We start from the raw sequence: 14,132 nt of genomic DNA on the forward strand, positions 1-14,132 counted from the left end.
AATATCATTCTCCTAGAAAAGTCAGGCATCATATAGACAATTACATTTTTAAAATGCAATATAGGATCTTGTTCAACAAGCGGGACTGGGCCAAGATACTTAATTACAAGGTGAGGCAGAATTACAGACTGGAGATAAAAACTGAGGTCAATGTTCTAACACACAGTCCAGACAAATATGCACTTAATGCAGGTAACAAGACTTGTACAGTCTAAGACCCAGAATAAGATGGGGTCAGTAGTTTCCATGTTAAATATTAGTTTCTTATACATCTGTTTTCCAAGGTCCTCATTTCTTTTAACATAAACACTTGGAAACTCCAGCTTTTCCCTTCCCTTCCACTCTAATCCAATGACTATGGCAGCCACTATGAGTTCATTATTTCTGAAACTAAAAGTTAAAAAGCTAGTAGCAGTAGCCTATGCCTCCCATGTCACCCACTTTTTACTAAACAGGCATTTTCTTTCTAAACCTCTTTTTTATTAAACGTCAAACATTATTGAAGATCTATATTGAGCCTTGAATTAGCTGCTTATCTTGTATCAGTACCTCCATCTAATTATCATTGTTACTGGTAAATACAAATGTGTAATAAATAATCAAATTTAAAATTACCTAATAACCAATACTTCATAAAAAGCCAGAACAGAACAGTAGTCCATCTTAGGATATGAAGGAAGTGTGGCTAGAAAAATGCCACATAAATAGATATTACAGCTTCAAAAATAAATCAAACCATTGCATGTTGTTAAGGGTTTCTTAAAAAGAAATAACATTTATTAACTAGGTTTCAGAACTAAATAAAAAAAATTAAAAGAAAATACTTTTTACAATGGTCCACAGATTGCAACACTGTATGTCAATTTGGTGGTCAGATTAATCCTTATTACTACTGAACTAAAATAAAATAAGAAACCAATTCAGATACTGCCCAATGGTACTTAATGGTTTTAACTGGCAGGATGCTAAAACATCATTCTAATATATCACAATGCAATAGACAATTCATAGTAACATTACACTTTTACTTCAAATCAAAATACCATTGTCTCATATATAAAATCTTAAAGATACTAATCTAACATTTTCCACTATTTCAAGCACCATAATTCTATTTATATATGAGATATATTTAAAGCAAAAATAAGCAGGGCTCCAAAATCCCACCTACTGCTGTTATATGGAATTTTTCAATGTTATATGGTTAATTTTCTTGTATTGATTTTCTTAACAATGTGGCAATTCCCTAACTACTACACAGTTCATGCATTACATTTTTACATTTTACCTTGTCGATTCACTTCATTTTGAAGCAATTCTTCCATTGCCTCTTCCTCAGCAATATCTAATGGAGTGTTTCCTTCACTGTTTACAGCTCCTACATGTGCTCCTTGACTAATCAAGTATCTGTTAAAGGGGGAAAAAAATAATGACAAATATGCATATTAGTTTAGACACAAGTACAGATTTCCTTTCATAAAACAGCAAAGCACAAGTTATGCAAATGGGGAAAATTCTTAAAAGCTTTTAATAAGATTATCTCTATGTTAGTTGGCTTTTTAACAAGAGCCCATTAAATTAAATTCTCTGCTACGTATACAATTCTGGTATATCTTGTAGATTCTGGTCCTTAAAATTGTGACAGTAAACAGCACACTGTGGTGCCTGCCATACACTATGCTCTGCCTGATCTTTTTTAAAGTATTGTTTTACTTAAAAATAAACACATGGAAAGCTAGCATATTTCAAAGTAAAGAAAACCTCAAATATAGTCTTCATTTCCAGAAATGTTTCATAAACTCTAAAGGAATTCTCAGAAAGTAAAATGGTACAAGACTTTGGTTTGTGCTTTCTTTGGAAGTGTATTTCCCTAGAAAAGATAAAGATTAGCTTAAGTCTTAAAGGGCATCCTGGGAGATTACAAGGAACAACCTCACTAATCTGAATTCTAGTAAAGAGGTACTGAGTGACTGGCTTACTTGCCATGGCAATCATTTTGTGGGAATGACCATTATATGATGTTAAAAGTCTCTGGTTTCTCTTCAGATCATATAATATTTCGCCTATATGATGTCAAAATTCTAAATGTGCTCACCAGCCCAAAAAGCTTGAAGACCCCTGCTGTAATCATTCCATTAACTTTAAACAGAAATAAAGCGTATCCTTATTTTGTTACAATTTACACATAAAATGTATGAGCTAAGAAAGATCTTACAGGTCATCATCTTACCCCTTCTCAGTTAGAAATCTAAGAGACCACCTCATGCAGATGGCCATTTATCTCCATTTGAAAAACCCTAGGGAGGAGTCTATCATTGTTTAAATAAAATATTCCACTGTTTAACAGCTCTTATGGTCAGGTAATTCATTCTAATCCTCAGTCTGAATATTGTTTCTTCTAATTTTAACCTATACAGTCTTTTAGAGATTTGGAAACCACTGTCCTAACTCCCATTAGTCTTCTCCCATTAGTTGTCAGCTAAGCATGCCAAACTTTTTTTTACTGCACAGAGCTTTGTTTCCAGGCCCCTATCATCCATCCATCCATCCATCCATCCATCCATCCATCCATCCATCCATCCGTTTATTTATCAAATTTACACAGCTGCCCATCTCACGAATGTGACTCTGGACAGCATACAATAAAGCAAAACAATTAAAACAAGTCTTAAAGAACCATTAAAAATAATTAAGCATACATATAAATAAGGTCGTGGGAGAATGCATGAAAGTCTCATACATAATACAACCATCTCACAGGCTCCCTGTTTCCAAGGGATCCCCAAGCCTGCTGGAAACACACACACGCACACATTTTAAGAGATTTCTGGTAAGTCAATTTGATCAGGTAGGATGATGTTCCAAAGGACAGGTGCCACAGCAGAAAAGGCTTGTCTCCTGGGTCCCATTAGATGGCATACTTTTCAAATGTTCACAAATATTTCTTGACAATCTAGTATTCTGTCCAGTATAGATTTTAAACTGACTGGCATGTACTTTCCCAGTCCTTCAATCTACCCTTTTATTATTTATTATTGGGACTAGGTTTGCTCTTCCCCTGTCTTCCATAATTACAGTCAGCAGTTCTGACTTTAATCACTTTTGCCAACACCTCCAACACTTTGGGATGTATTTTATTAGCCCTGGGGACTTGAATTCATTTAATGTAGCAACATAGGTTTTTATTCGATCACTATAAATCTTGAGCTGCATCCCAACCCCCACTCTCCCAGCTTCCCTCTTTCATCTTAGGAAAGATGAAAGCAGCCACAACAGTGTTAAAAAGTTTTCTTATTTTATTTTTCCCTATTCACATTATATTTGTCCTTCCCTGCACAACAGAACACTCTCCTTGATTCTTCCCTTATTTCAGAAATATTCCCCCACAACCCTTACTATATTTTGCATTCCTTGCCAGACTCTTGAGTTTTATCGTTTCTAACTCCATCCCTATTTGCTCAAGAAGTTTTTACTTCTCCTTAGTTATCAGTTCTTCTTCCATTTTCGCTGTATCTTATGATTTCCTTGAGCGCACTATTCAACCATATAAGACTTGAATTTTTTCCCATTTTTCTTTCTCACAATATCACTGTATCTGTTCTTTCAATATTTTGTTTTTCAAGATCTCCCACCCCTTTCTGATTTGTTTATCTGTTAGGTTTTTGAGCTTCAGTATGCTACCCACTACCAATATGACTTTATTAAAATCTGTCTTTCTGCAGTATATATGAGTAACTCTTCTAAGCTTTTCTTCCCCTAATTAACTTGAAATCTAACATTACACAGCTGTTTTCTTAAAAGAGCCTGGCATCTTCCATTCATCAACTAATTCCTCTGTAAGTCAGGATTAGGTCTAGAAAAGTTGATCCCATTGTCTCTTCTTTCGCTTTCTAAAAAATGAAATTGTCAGCAACAGAAATGTGAAATCTATTGGATCTCCTACTCCTAACTGAATCTGTTTTCCAGCAAATATCAAGGTAATTAAAATATCCCATTACAATATTACTCTAGCCTGTCTTCACAGCCACAGTGCGCACTTAGAATATGTCTTGCAAAATGCTCGATCACACTTGTTATTCAAGCTTTCTACCAAGCAGAGGTGTTTTATATATTCTGACAGCAATTAAATTATTTGTGGAGAAAGCCCAAACACAACTCCTTTATGAAGCTCAGTTAGGCCCCAGAACAATATGGCATCTCTCAAGTCATTACAATCAGTTTTTTGAGAAATATTTTCCAGGTTGCTCAGTATGTTTCTAATGTGGTCCTCCAACAAGAAGTGGGTGTAATTACAAATGAGATTGCATTATTAATTGTTTTAAATTCCTACTTAAATGTACCTTTTTCCCCCCTTCTGGATTATTTCCATTAACTTTAGCTAGTAATTTTACTACTGTGGGGTTCTTGGTGCTCACTGATTGCTTGCTTGCAGACATTTAATTATCCAACTAGGTAACATTATCAGTATGAGTGAGTGTGGGGTTTGATGCCTGTTTATATACAGTAGCTTGTCCTGATAGTTTTGGTGGGGGTGTGGTTTAGGCTGAGAGACGCATTAAACCCATTCTAGCTCACCAAGAAGAGTATTTGTAGATAATCAGCCTATTACTTCTGGTACAGCTACATAAGTATTTAAGTTATATAGAAATCTCAAAATATAGAAGACCTTTGATGCTGGTGTGTTTTAATGCATCACCAACAGAAGTATGAGAAGGTACAGTGGGGCAAAAAAGTATTTAGTCAGCCAACAATTGTGCAAGTTCTCCCACTTAAAAAGATGAGAGAGGCCTGTAATTTTCATCATAGGTATACCTCAACTATGAGAGACAAAATGGGGAAAAAAATCCAGAAAATCACCTTGTCTGATTTTTAAAGAATTTATTTGCAAATCATGGTGGAAAATAAGTATTTGGTCACCTACAAACAAGCAAGATGTCTGGCTCTCACAGACCTGTAACTACTTCTTTAAGAGGCTCCTCTGTCCTCCACTCGTTACCTGTAGTAATGGCACCTGTTTGACCTTGTTATCAGTATAAAAGACACCTGTCCACAACCACAAACAGTCACACTCCAAACTCCACTATGGCCAAGACCAAAGAGCTGTTGAAGGACACCAGAAACAAAATTGTAGACCTGTACCAGGCTGGGAAGACTGAATCTGCAATAGGCAAGCAGCTTGGTGTGAAGAACTCAACTGTGGGAGCAATAATTAGAAAATGGAAGACATACAAGACCACTGATAATCTCCCTTGATCTGGGGCTCCATTCAAGATCTCACCCCATGGGGTCAAAATGATCACAAGAATGGTGAGCAAAAATCCCAGAACCACACGGGGGGATCTAGTGAATGACCTGCAGAGAGCTGGGACCAAAGTAACAAAGGCTACCATCAGTAACACACTATGCCGCCAGGGACTCAAATCCTGCAGTGCCAGATGTGTCCCCCTGCTTAAGCCAGTATATGTCTGGGCCTGTCTGACATTTGCTAGAGAGCATTTGGATGATCCAGAAGAGGATTGGGAGAATGTCATATGGTCAGATGAAACCAAAGTAGAACGTTTTGGTCTAAACTCAACTCGTCGTGTTTGGAGGAGAGAGAATGCTGAGTTGCATCCAAAGAACACCATATCTACTGTGAAGCATGGGGTGGAAACATCATGCTTTGGGGCTGTTTTTCTGCAAAGGGACCAGGACGACTGATCTGTGTAAAGGAAAGAATGAATGGGGCCATGTATCGTGAGATTTTGAGTGAACACCTCCTTCCATCAGCAAGGGCATTGAAGATGAAACGTGGCTGGGTCTTTCAGCATGACAATGATCCCAAACACACCACCCGGGCAACGAAGGAGTGGCTTCGTAAGAAGCATTTCAAGATCCTGGAGTGGCCTAGCCAGTCTCCAGATCTCAACCCCATGGAAAACCTCATTTTCTTTTGTACTTTACCACATATATAATGATATTTGAGAACATTGGATCCCTTCTCTCACAGATAATCTCCCAGGGGCATTCAGATCTGTTTTATTCTCAATTCCTGCTGCCATAACAAGTAACCAAGTTTCATTAAGAGTCTCTTCGTTCTGTTACATTGTCTGTAGTATCTGTAGAGAGCAGACTAATAAATATTATCTGCTAACTGAAGTTATTAGTGTTAGTATTTTCTTTCTGCCTTATAGAAATTGGATTAATTTTTGTGATTTGTTAAATTTCTTTGAACTAGCCAGCTGCTTTATTTAAATCATTCTATTTTCTGTAACTTTTTAGATTTCACATTAGTGTGTTTATATAATTCTCATATTAAGTTTAGTCTTGTTTTTACTGTCCTTTGGTTTTATTTGCCAATTAAGGTCATTAGTTTTAGATTGCACTATAATGATCTTATAAATTTTGTGATTTTCTAAATTGATTTAAGCTGGTGTAATTTTTATACTCTACATTTTTTATCACTCCAATTTCTGCAGCTTTTTAGACTCCACTTTTATGTTATAGGATTTATATAGCTTCTCATATCATTGTTTTTACTTGTATTCTGGTTTTATAATATGTCTTGTCATGTTTTACAGCTAAATTAATCTTCACTGGATTGACCACAAATTTTGTCATATACTGTTTTGTGCTGGTCTGTGACCATAATAAAAATATCTATCTGCTAACTGGTCCTTTTGAGAACTTGCTGAGCTGACTTAGAAAGGTATTCTCCACATACTCTGGATCTATCTGGGTAAATGGCTTGTTGTAAAGTCCCTCAATTATATTACTGTTTCTTACTTTTTTAAATATTACCCAAGTGCTTTCAACACATTTTTTATATTCTAGTTCATGATTGTTTTCAAAAACATATGGCTTAAAAAATAACACCATATATATACATATACATATCTTTTTGTTAGTCTTGATTTTTTTTAAAAAAAATTAATATCCAGGTTGGCATACCTGATTGCTCACTGTAGTTGCGAGCTTCTAACTGTCCTCTTTCTAAAGAGGGCTGGATGAGGCTGAACTGCTAGCTGAGAAATGTGGCTCCCTTCATAACTGGTTAGCTGATCAGTTAGCTGCAGAAATAAGCCTTCCTCTCCCTCAGGCTGTTGCTCATGCTTTGTACACCAAATGCTCACCAAATAAGCAAACACACACATCCTCAGCCTTCCCAAAACTCAGCAGATCAGTTCCAAAGCTTACCAGCTCTTTTGCAAAATTTTGGTCATGCGCTCCCAGCCACCTGTCCCCTTTTTAAGACTGTTTTTATTCTCATAATCCGAAATCTTATTACAGCATAACATTGTACTTTATTGTATTATTAATTCTGAGTTATGGAGATTAACTTTATGAGAGGTGGCACAAAAATATTTAAAAATAACAGTTGCATATTGCTATATTTTATTTCGAAATTTACTGCCCACTTGTAATGGTTCTGGGCAGCTGTCAAAAACACATACAAGTAATAAAACCACCATTAAAAATGAAACTATTTTATATCTATATCTACAAACACATACACATCATGTTTTATCATTACCATATTAAATATCTGAATAAGCATGTTTTAGCCAACCATGCTTCAACCAGAGGTCCTGGAGTTGTCCTAATCCAAGGTCACCAGGAAAAAAGAATTGTAATTATTGTCACCATATTGATAATAACTAACTCCAAAGCTGCAGATTATTCTGTCCAGTGGATTCATATAGACATTACTTGAAGATTATATTTACAGAATCAAAGGCCACCCTAAAATCCATAAAGGCAGCAAATCATTTGTCTTTCATGGGACATAAAGTATTTTCCTGCTGGTTAGTATAAAACATTGGTCAACTGTCATCTGCCTTTTCTAAAGGTGGCCTGAGCATTTGTTAGAACAGAATGCACATCAAGATAAGAAATTAGTTTTTACTTTAAATTTCTAGTATAGAGATTTCCCAAAACTGATAGCAAGGTAATTGGCCTATAATTAACATTTTCCCCTTCTTACTATTATAGTTCTATTCCTACCAAAGAGGATTATACCAGAACTATCATGGAGAAAGCACGAGAGTTCCAGAAAAACATCTACTTCTGCTTCACTGACTGTGCAAAAGCCTCTGATTGTGTGGATCACAACAAACTCCCTACAATCTTAATTCCAAATTCTCAAAGAGATGGGGGTACCAGACCACCTCACCTGTCTCCTGAGAAATATGTATGCGGGCCAAGAAGCAACAGATAGAACTGGTCATGGAACAACCGATTGGTTCAAAATAGGGAAAGGAGTACGACAAGGCTGTATACTGTCACCCTGCTTATTTAACTTATATGCAGAGTACATCATGAGAAATGCCGGGCTGGAAGAATCACAAGCCGGAATTAAGATTGTAGGGAGAAATATCAATAACCTCAGATATGCAGACGATACCACCCTAGTGGCAGAAAGTGAAGAAGAACTAAAGAGCTTCTTGATGAGGGTGAAAGGGGAAAGTGAAAAGCTGGCTTGAAACCCAACATTAAAAAAACTAAGATCATGGCATCTGGACCCATCAATTCCTGGCAAATAGAAGGGGTAGAAATGGAAGCAGTAACAAACTTCATTTATTTGGGCTCCAAGACTGCAGCCATGAAATTAAAAGACGCTTGCTCCTTGGGAGGAAAGCTATAACAAACCTAGATAGCATATTAAAAAGCAGAGACATGACCTTGCTGACAAAGATCTGCATAATCAAAGCTATGGTTTTTCCAGTAGCAATGTATGGCTATGAGAGCTGGACCATAAGAAAGGCTGAACACTGAAGAATTAATGCCTTTCAACTGTGGTGCTGAAAAAGACTGTTAGGAGTCCTTTGGACTGCTAGAAGGTCAAACCAGTCAATCCTGAAGGAAATCAACCCTGATTGCTCATTGGAAGGATTGATACTGAAGTTCAAGCTCAGATACTTTGGCCACCTAATGTGAAAAGAGGACTTTTTGGAAAAGACCCTGATGCTGGGAAAGATTGAAGGCAAAAGGAGAAGAGGACGGCAGAGGATGAGATGGTTAGATAGCATCACTGAAACAATGAACATGAAATTGAGCAAACTCTGGGAGGCAGTGAAGGACAAGAAGGCCTGGTGCAATATGGTTCATGGGGTCACAAAGAGTCCGACATGACTTAACAACTGAACAACAACAAATTTATTGTAGTACATAGGGACATTAGTAAAGGGTCCACAATCTAAATTTTGTTCAAATGAACAAAAATAAATTCAATGGGAATGCTGTCCCCTTCAAAAGCCTTCCCAGATTTTACTTTTAAAATAAGCTCAACAATCTCTTTCTCAAATACTGGTTTACACAGTGGGATAGTAAGTAGCTTTGATGTGATATTATCTGCTATATTCACAATGAGCTGCTGCTGATCCATAAAAATATATTTAAAGTATTTCCAATCTCCTAGATGGTATGCAACAGTCTGAAACTGACGGAGCAATCAAAGGTCTCACCATTGCCTCCTTTTTATTTCCGTGTGTGTGTGTGTATTTATATTTAAAACAATTAAAAAGGAAGATAAAAACTAATACAAACTAATACAAACTAAGAAAAAGTAAGAAAAAGAAAAAGAAGAAATCAAAGAGAAAGCTAAAAGTGCAAGAAAGGAAAAAAATAGAAAAGAAAGAAAAAAGATACAAGTATTGATAAAGTATATAGAATAAATACAAGAGTAGGGATGTTTTAGTGCACTTTGTCAGGAAGAAGACAATGGATCATGTTTTGCAGCAGCATTTTAATACAAGGCTGAAGATTGATAATATAGATGCAACTGTTCTTAAAGAAATTCCTATTAGAAGTTTGCATAAAAGAAAAGAGTATTCTTTTTTGACTGAGAGAGCAAAACAGAAAAAGATTCCATTTCAATGGAACAAATTGTGATTTTTTACTTTCAAACAGCAGAGGTTTCAACTGAATTCTGTCCAGAAGGCGAGGGAATTTCTAAAATTTTAAAGAGGAATTGCAGGAGATTCAAATGGAGGTGTCAGATGACACTACACAAAAACTTCAACAGATGCAACAGGAAACTGAAACGGATGATACTGAACTAGGCGCTACAGGTATTGATTTTTCTAAATTTTTGGCTTGATTCTGGGATACAAATGCTTAACATAGAATATAAATGAAGCGAATGCTCCTCAAAGAGAAAAAAATCAATATTTGAAAAAATTAAAACAAGATATAATGGAGTTGTTTTGTATATAAATCCCCAACTAAAACCAGAACTTGTATTGACTGATGAGCAGGGCAGATTTGTTGGGGTGGAAGTCAATTTACATGGGACTTAGACTATGATATTGGGAATTTATGCCCCCAATGAGGATAAAGTACTGTTCTATAAAAGACTTGTGGAGAGACTAATAGGTTTCTCTTATGAAAATTGGTGTTTGGTGGGGAATTGGAATGAAGTGGTCTCCCCACAACTGGATAGAACGTCTGAGAAAAATATTAAAATTACTCAAGGTAAATTACCAAAAGTTTTTTTTTTTAATTTGATGGACAAATTAGGGGTGGTTTATATATGGAACAGAAAAATGGCAATTCAAGAGAGTATGCCTACTTTTCTGAAAGACACAGATCTTTTTCAAGAATAGATATGATTTGGATTTCAAAGAATTTGGCAATTAGGGTTTCTAAAGTACAGGTATTACGAAAAGACTTTTTTGGATCATAGTCCTGTGAGTTTGGTTTGTAAAAGGAAATCTATCTCCTTTAGATGGAGACTAAATGAAATATTGTTATAGAAACAAGCAATAGTGGAGGACTGTAAAAAGGAATTAAAATAAATTTTTGAAAATAATTTAGACAAAGGTATTGATTTAAGAACAGTTTGGGATGCAAGTAAAGCTTTCATTAGAGGTTATTTTATACAGTATAATAGTGAACAAGAGTCAAGAGAAAACACCAGCTATTCTGGATGAGATAAAGAGAAAAGAAGATGAACTAAATAAATTTCCACAGAAAATAAGTATTTCTCAACAAATTAACCTTTTACAACAACAGTTATCTATGCTAACAGTAAAAGAAATGAAAATAAAAATGAACTAAGTATAGCCAAAAAATTTTGAGTTTGCAAACAAATCAAGGTTTGGCATATAAATTACAAAAAGAAAAGGAAAAGAAAATGATATTGAAATTACAAGAGAGAGATACTGTATTAATGGATAATGGAACCTTCCGACTTACAACCACAGTTGGGACCAGAACTTCTGTCACTAAGTGATGTTGTTGTTAAGTGAGTCGCACCTGATTTTACAACTTTTTTTGCCGGGGTCATTAAGTGAATCACTGTGGTTGTTAAGAAAATCATGCAGTCATTAAGTGAATCTGGCTTCCCCCACTGACTTCGCTTGTTGGAAACCCCCTGGGAAGGTCGCATCATGTGACCCCAGGATGCTGCAACCATCGTAAATACATGCTGGTTGCCAGGTGCCCAAATTTTGATAACATGACTGTGGGGACACTGTGACAGTCGTAAGTGAGAGGACTGTTCATAAGTCACTTTTTTCAGCTGTTGTAACTTCGAATGGTTGTTAAACAAATGGTCTTAAGTCAAGGACTACCTGTACAAAAAGCATTTCATCAATATTATTACAATTGTATAAAGAAGTGACATCTCTTTGGAGAAAATAGATGAATATCTAAAGAAACGAAATTTACTGAAGATTACAGAGGAACAGAAACAGATTATCAATGGACCTATAACAATATCTGAAGCTATAAAAAAGATAAACCAGGAAAGGTGTCTGGATCAGATGGATTATCAGGTTTTTATTATAAATGTTTTGAGGATGAACTTTTACAATCTTTACAAAACACAATGAATTCTATCTTACAGGGAGGAAAGATGCCAGAGAGTTGGAAAGAGGCCAATATACTAATACCCAGAGAGAGACAAGATTTAACTTTAACAAGAAACTACAGGCTGATATCTTTATTGAATAATGACTACAAGTTGTTTACAATGATTCTGGATGACAGACTACAAATAATTTTGCAAGAATTTATTCATGAGGATCAATGTGGCTTTTTACCTAAATGACAGTTAAAGGACAATGTTAGAAACGTGTTGAACATTTTGGAATATTTGGAGCAACATAATGAAAAACAAGCTGCATTGATTTTGTTAGATGCAGAGAAGGCCTTTGACAATTTGAACTGGGCTTCCTTGTTCAAGGTTTCGGAAAATATGAATTTTGGAGAGAATTTTATAAATTGGGTAAGATCGATTTACACTTCACAGAAAGCACAAATAATTGTTAATAGAGATCGAATAAAACCTTGTGAGATACAAAAAGGAACAAGTCAGGGATGCTCACTGTCTCCTCTCTTGTTTATTTTGGTTCTTGAAATACTGAATAAAGATATAAGACAAGATGAGAGAATTGTGGGAGTAAAGATTAAAAAAGAAACGTATAAGTTAAGTGCTTTTGTAGATGACTTGGTGTGGTTTTGGAAGATGCTTTAAAGGTAATTGAAACATTAATGGGCAAATTAAAAGAATTTGGTGCATTAGCAGATTTAAAGATTAATAAACAGAAGACAAAGATGTTAATAAAAAATATGAAAATAGAAAATCAAACAGGTTTTAAGATTGAGAAGAAAGCAATATATCTGGCTATCACTATGATAAATTGAATTGCATGTTATTTCAAAATAACTATATTAAGACATGGAATGAAGTTAAAAGAGAAATGTTAAGATATTTCAAGTGTCACTGCTGGAGAGTCAAATCTTTCTTATGGTAAAAGACCACCGTAAGGAGGGTGGGGAGAATTTCTGTGATAAAAATAAATTTCTTGCCTAGAATCATGTTTTTGCTTCAGACAATACCTGTTTTGACAACTGATGCACCATTTAAACACTGGCAGAAGGATATATCTAAATTTGTGTGGCAGGGGGAAAAAACACAAGTTAAATATAAGGTGTTACAAGATGCAAAGGAAAGAGGAGGATTGAGTCTACCTGATTTGAAACTGTATTTTGCAGCTTGCTGTTTGGTTTGGATGAAAGAGTGGGTGCTGCTGAGAAATAAAGGTAGTCCTGGCTTAATGACTGTTCGTTTAACAACAGTTCAAAGTTACAATGGCCTTGGAAAAAGTGCTTTATGACCTGTACTTGTACTTACAGCCATCGCAAACCCCTTGGTCATGTGATCATGATTTGAAACCTTTTCTACGATTGCCATTAAACAAATCAGGTCATTAAGCAAATTCTGGCAAAAACCATCCACTGGGGAAGCTGGATTTGCTTAACGACCATGTGATTCACTTAATAGCCATTGTAACAATGGTCATAAAATCAGGTCTGGTCATGTGGTGACTCACTTAATGACTGCCCCGCTAAACTACCAATTTTCTGATCCCTATTGTGGTCATTAAGTGAGGACTAACTGTAGGTGGTTCTTGGAGTTAGACAAAGTCATGGAACTTTGTTTTTGTATATGATAACTGCAGTGAGATCACTGTATGCACAAAGATGGAAAGATTCAGCATTACCCACAATGGAATGGTTGGTGAAGTTGATGGAACTTGCTGATATGCCTAAATTGACTTCTTTGATCAGAGAAAAGACAATATCTATGTTTATTGTTGACTGAAAACAACTTATGGACTTTTTCCATAAAACAGAAAAAATGAACTTATTATTTATGGTTTTGATGATTTTGATGATTAGAAAGGATAGATTATAGAAAGAAGAGGGTCATGTTGTAACCACAGAGTAAGCGGTAAATTTATAATTGTATTTATAACTGCTGTGAAGATTGGAAGCCACTTCTTTGTATCATTGTCTCCTTTAAAGTAGCACAAAAGTGGAGCCGCAGTCAGCACGTGTAATGATTTGAGTGATCAATTTCAAGGTATTTAGAAGTCATAGGAGTCCATCATATAAGCTTATCCGCTTCCTCACTAAACAGACTCAGACATATGTTATTAGTATGTTGGACAACCTATTTATGATATTGCTCAACGTGATTATCAAGCCCAGCACAAGTGATCTTCTATGCAAAGAATCATAATTTGACATAAGGGTTGGATTGGACCTTAGAGATCATCTGGTCCAATTTCCTGCTCAGTATAGGAATCTACCACTAAAGGATCCCTAACAGATGACATGCAGCTTCTGTTTAAACACCTTTAGGG

At 35.7% G+C, this 14,132-nt stretch overlaps 1 protein-coding gene across 4 annotated transcripts in view; it reads right to left on the bottom strand.

The window, feature by feature from the left end:
- Window positions 1–14,132, bottom strand: part of PPP1R12A (protein phosphatase 1 regulatory subunit 12A) — a 136,317-nt gene that overhangs the window by 56,976 nt on the left and 65,209 nt on the right. For all 4 annotated transcript variants that reach the window (XM_025177186.2, XM_025177189.2, XM_007422267.4 and 1 more), the window contains exon 3: window positions 1,289–1,407. In XM_025177186.2, coding sequence (XP_025032954.2) covers window positions 1,289–1,407 — 119 coding nt within the window. The remainder of the gene's footprint in view (window positions 1–1,288; window positions 1,408–14,132) is intronic.

The sequence above is a fragment of the Python bivittatus genome, unplaced genomic scaffold (genome assembly GCF_059951505.1).
Source record: "Python bivittatus isolate LINGU-HERP-01145 unplaced genomic scaffold, Pbiv_v1 ctg000330_np1212, whole genome shotgun sequence".
NCBI classification, from domain to species: domain Eukaryota; kingdom Metazoa; phylum Chordata; class Lepidosauria; order Squamata; family Pythonidae; genus Python; species Python bivittatus.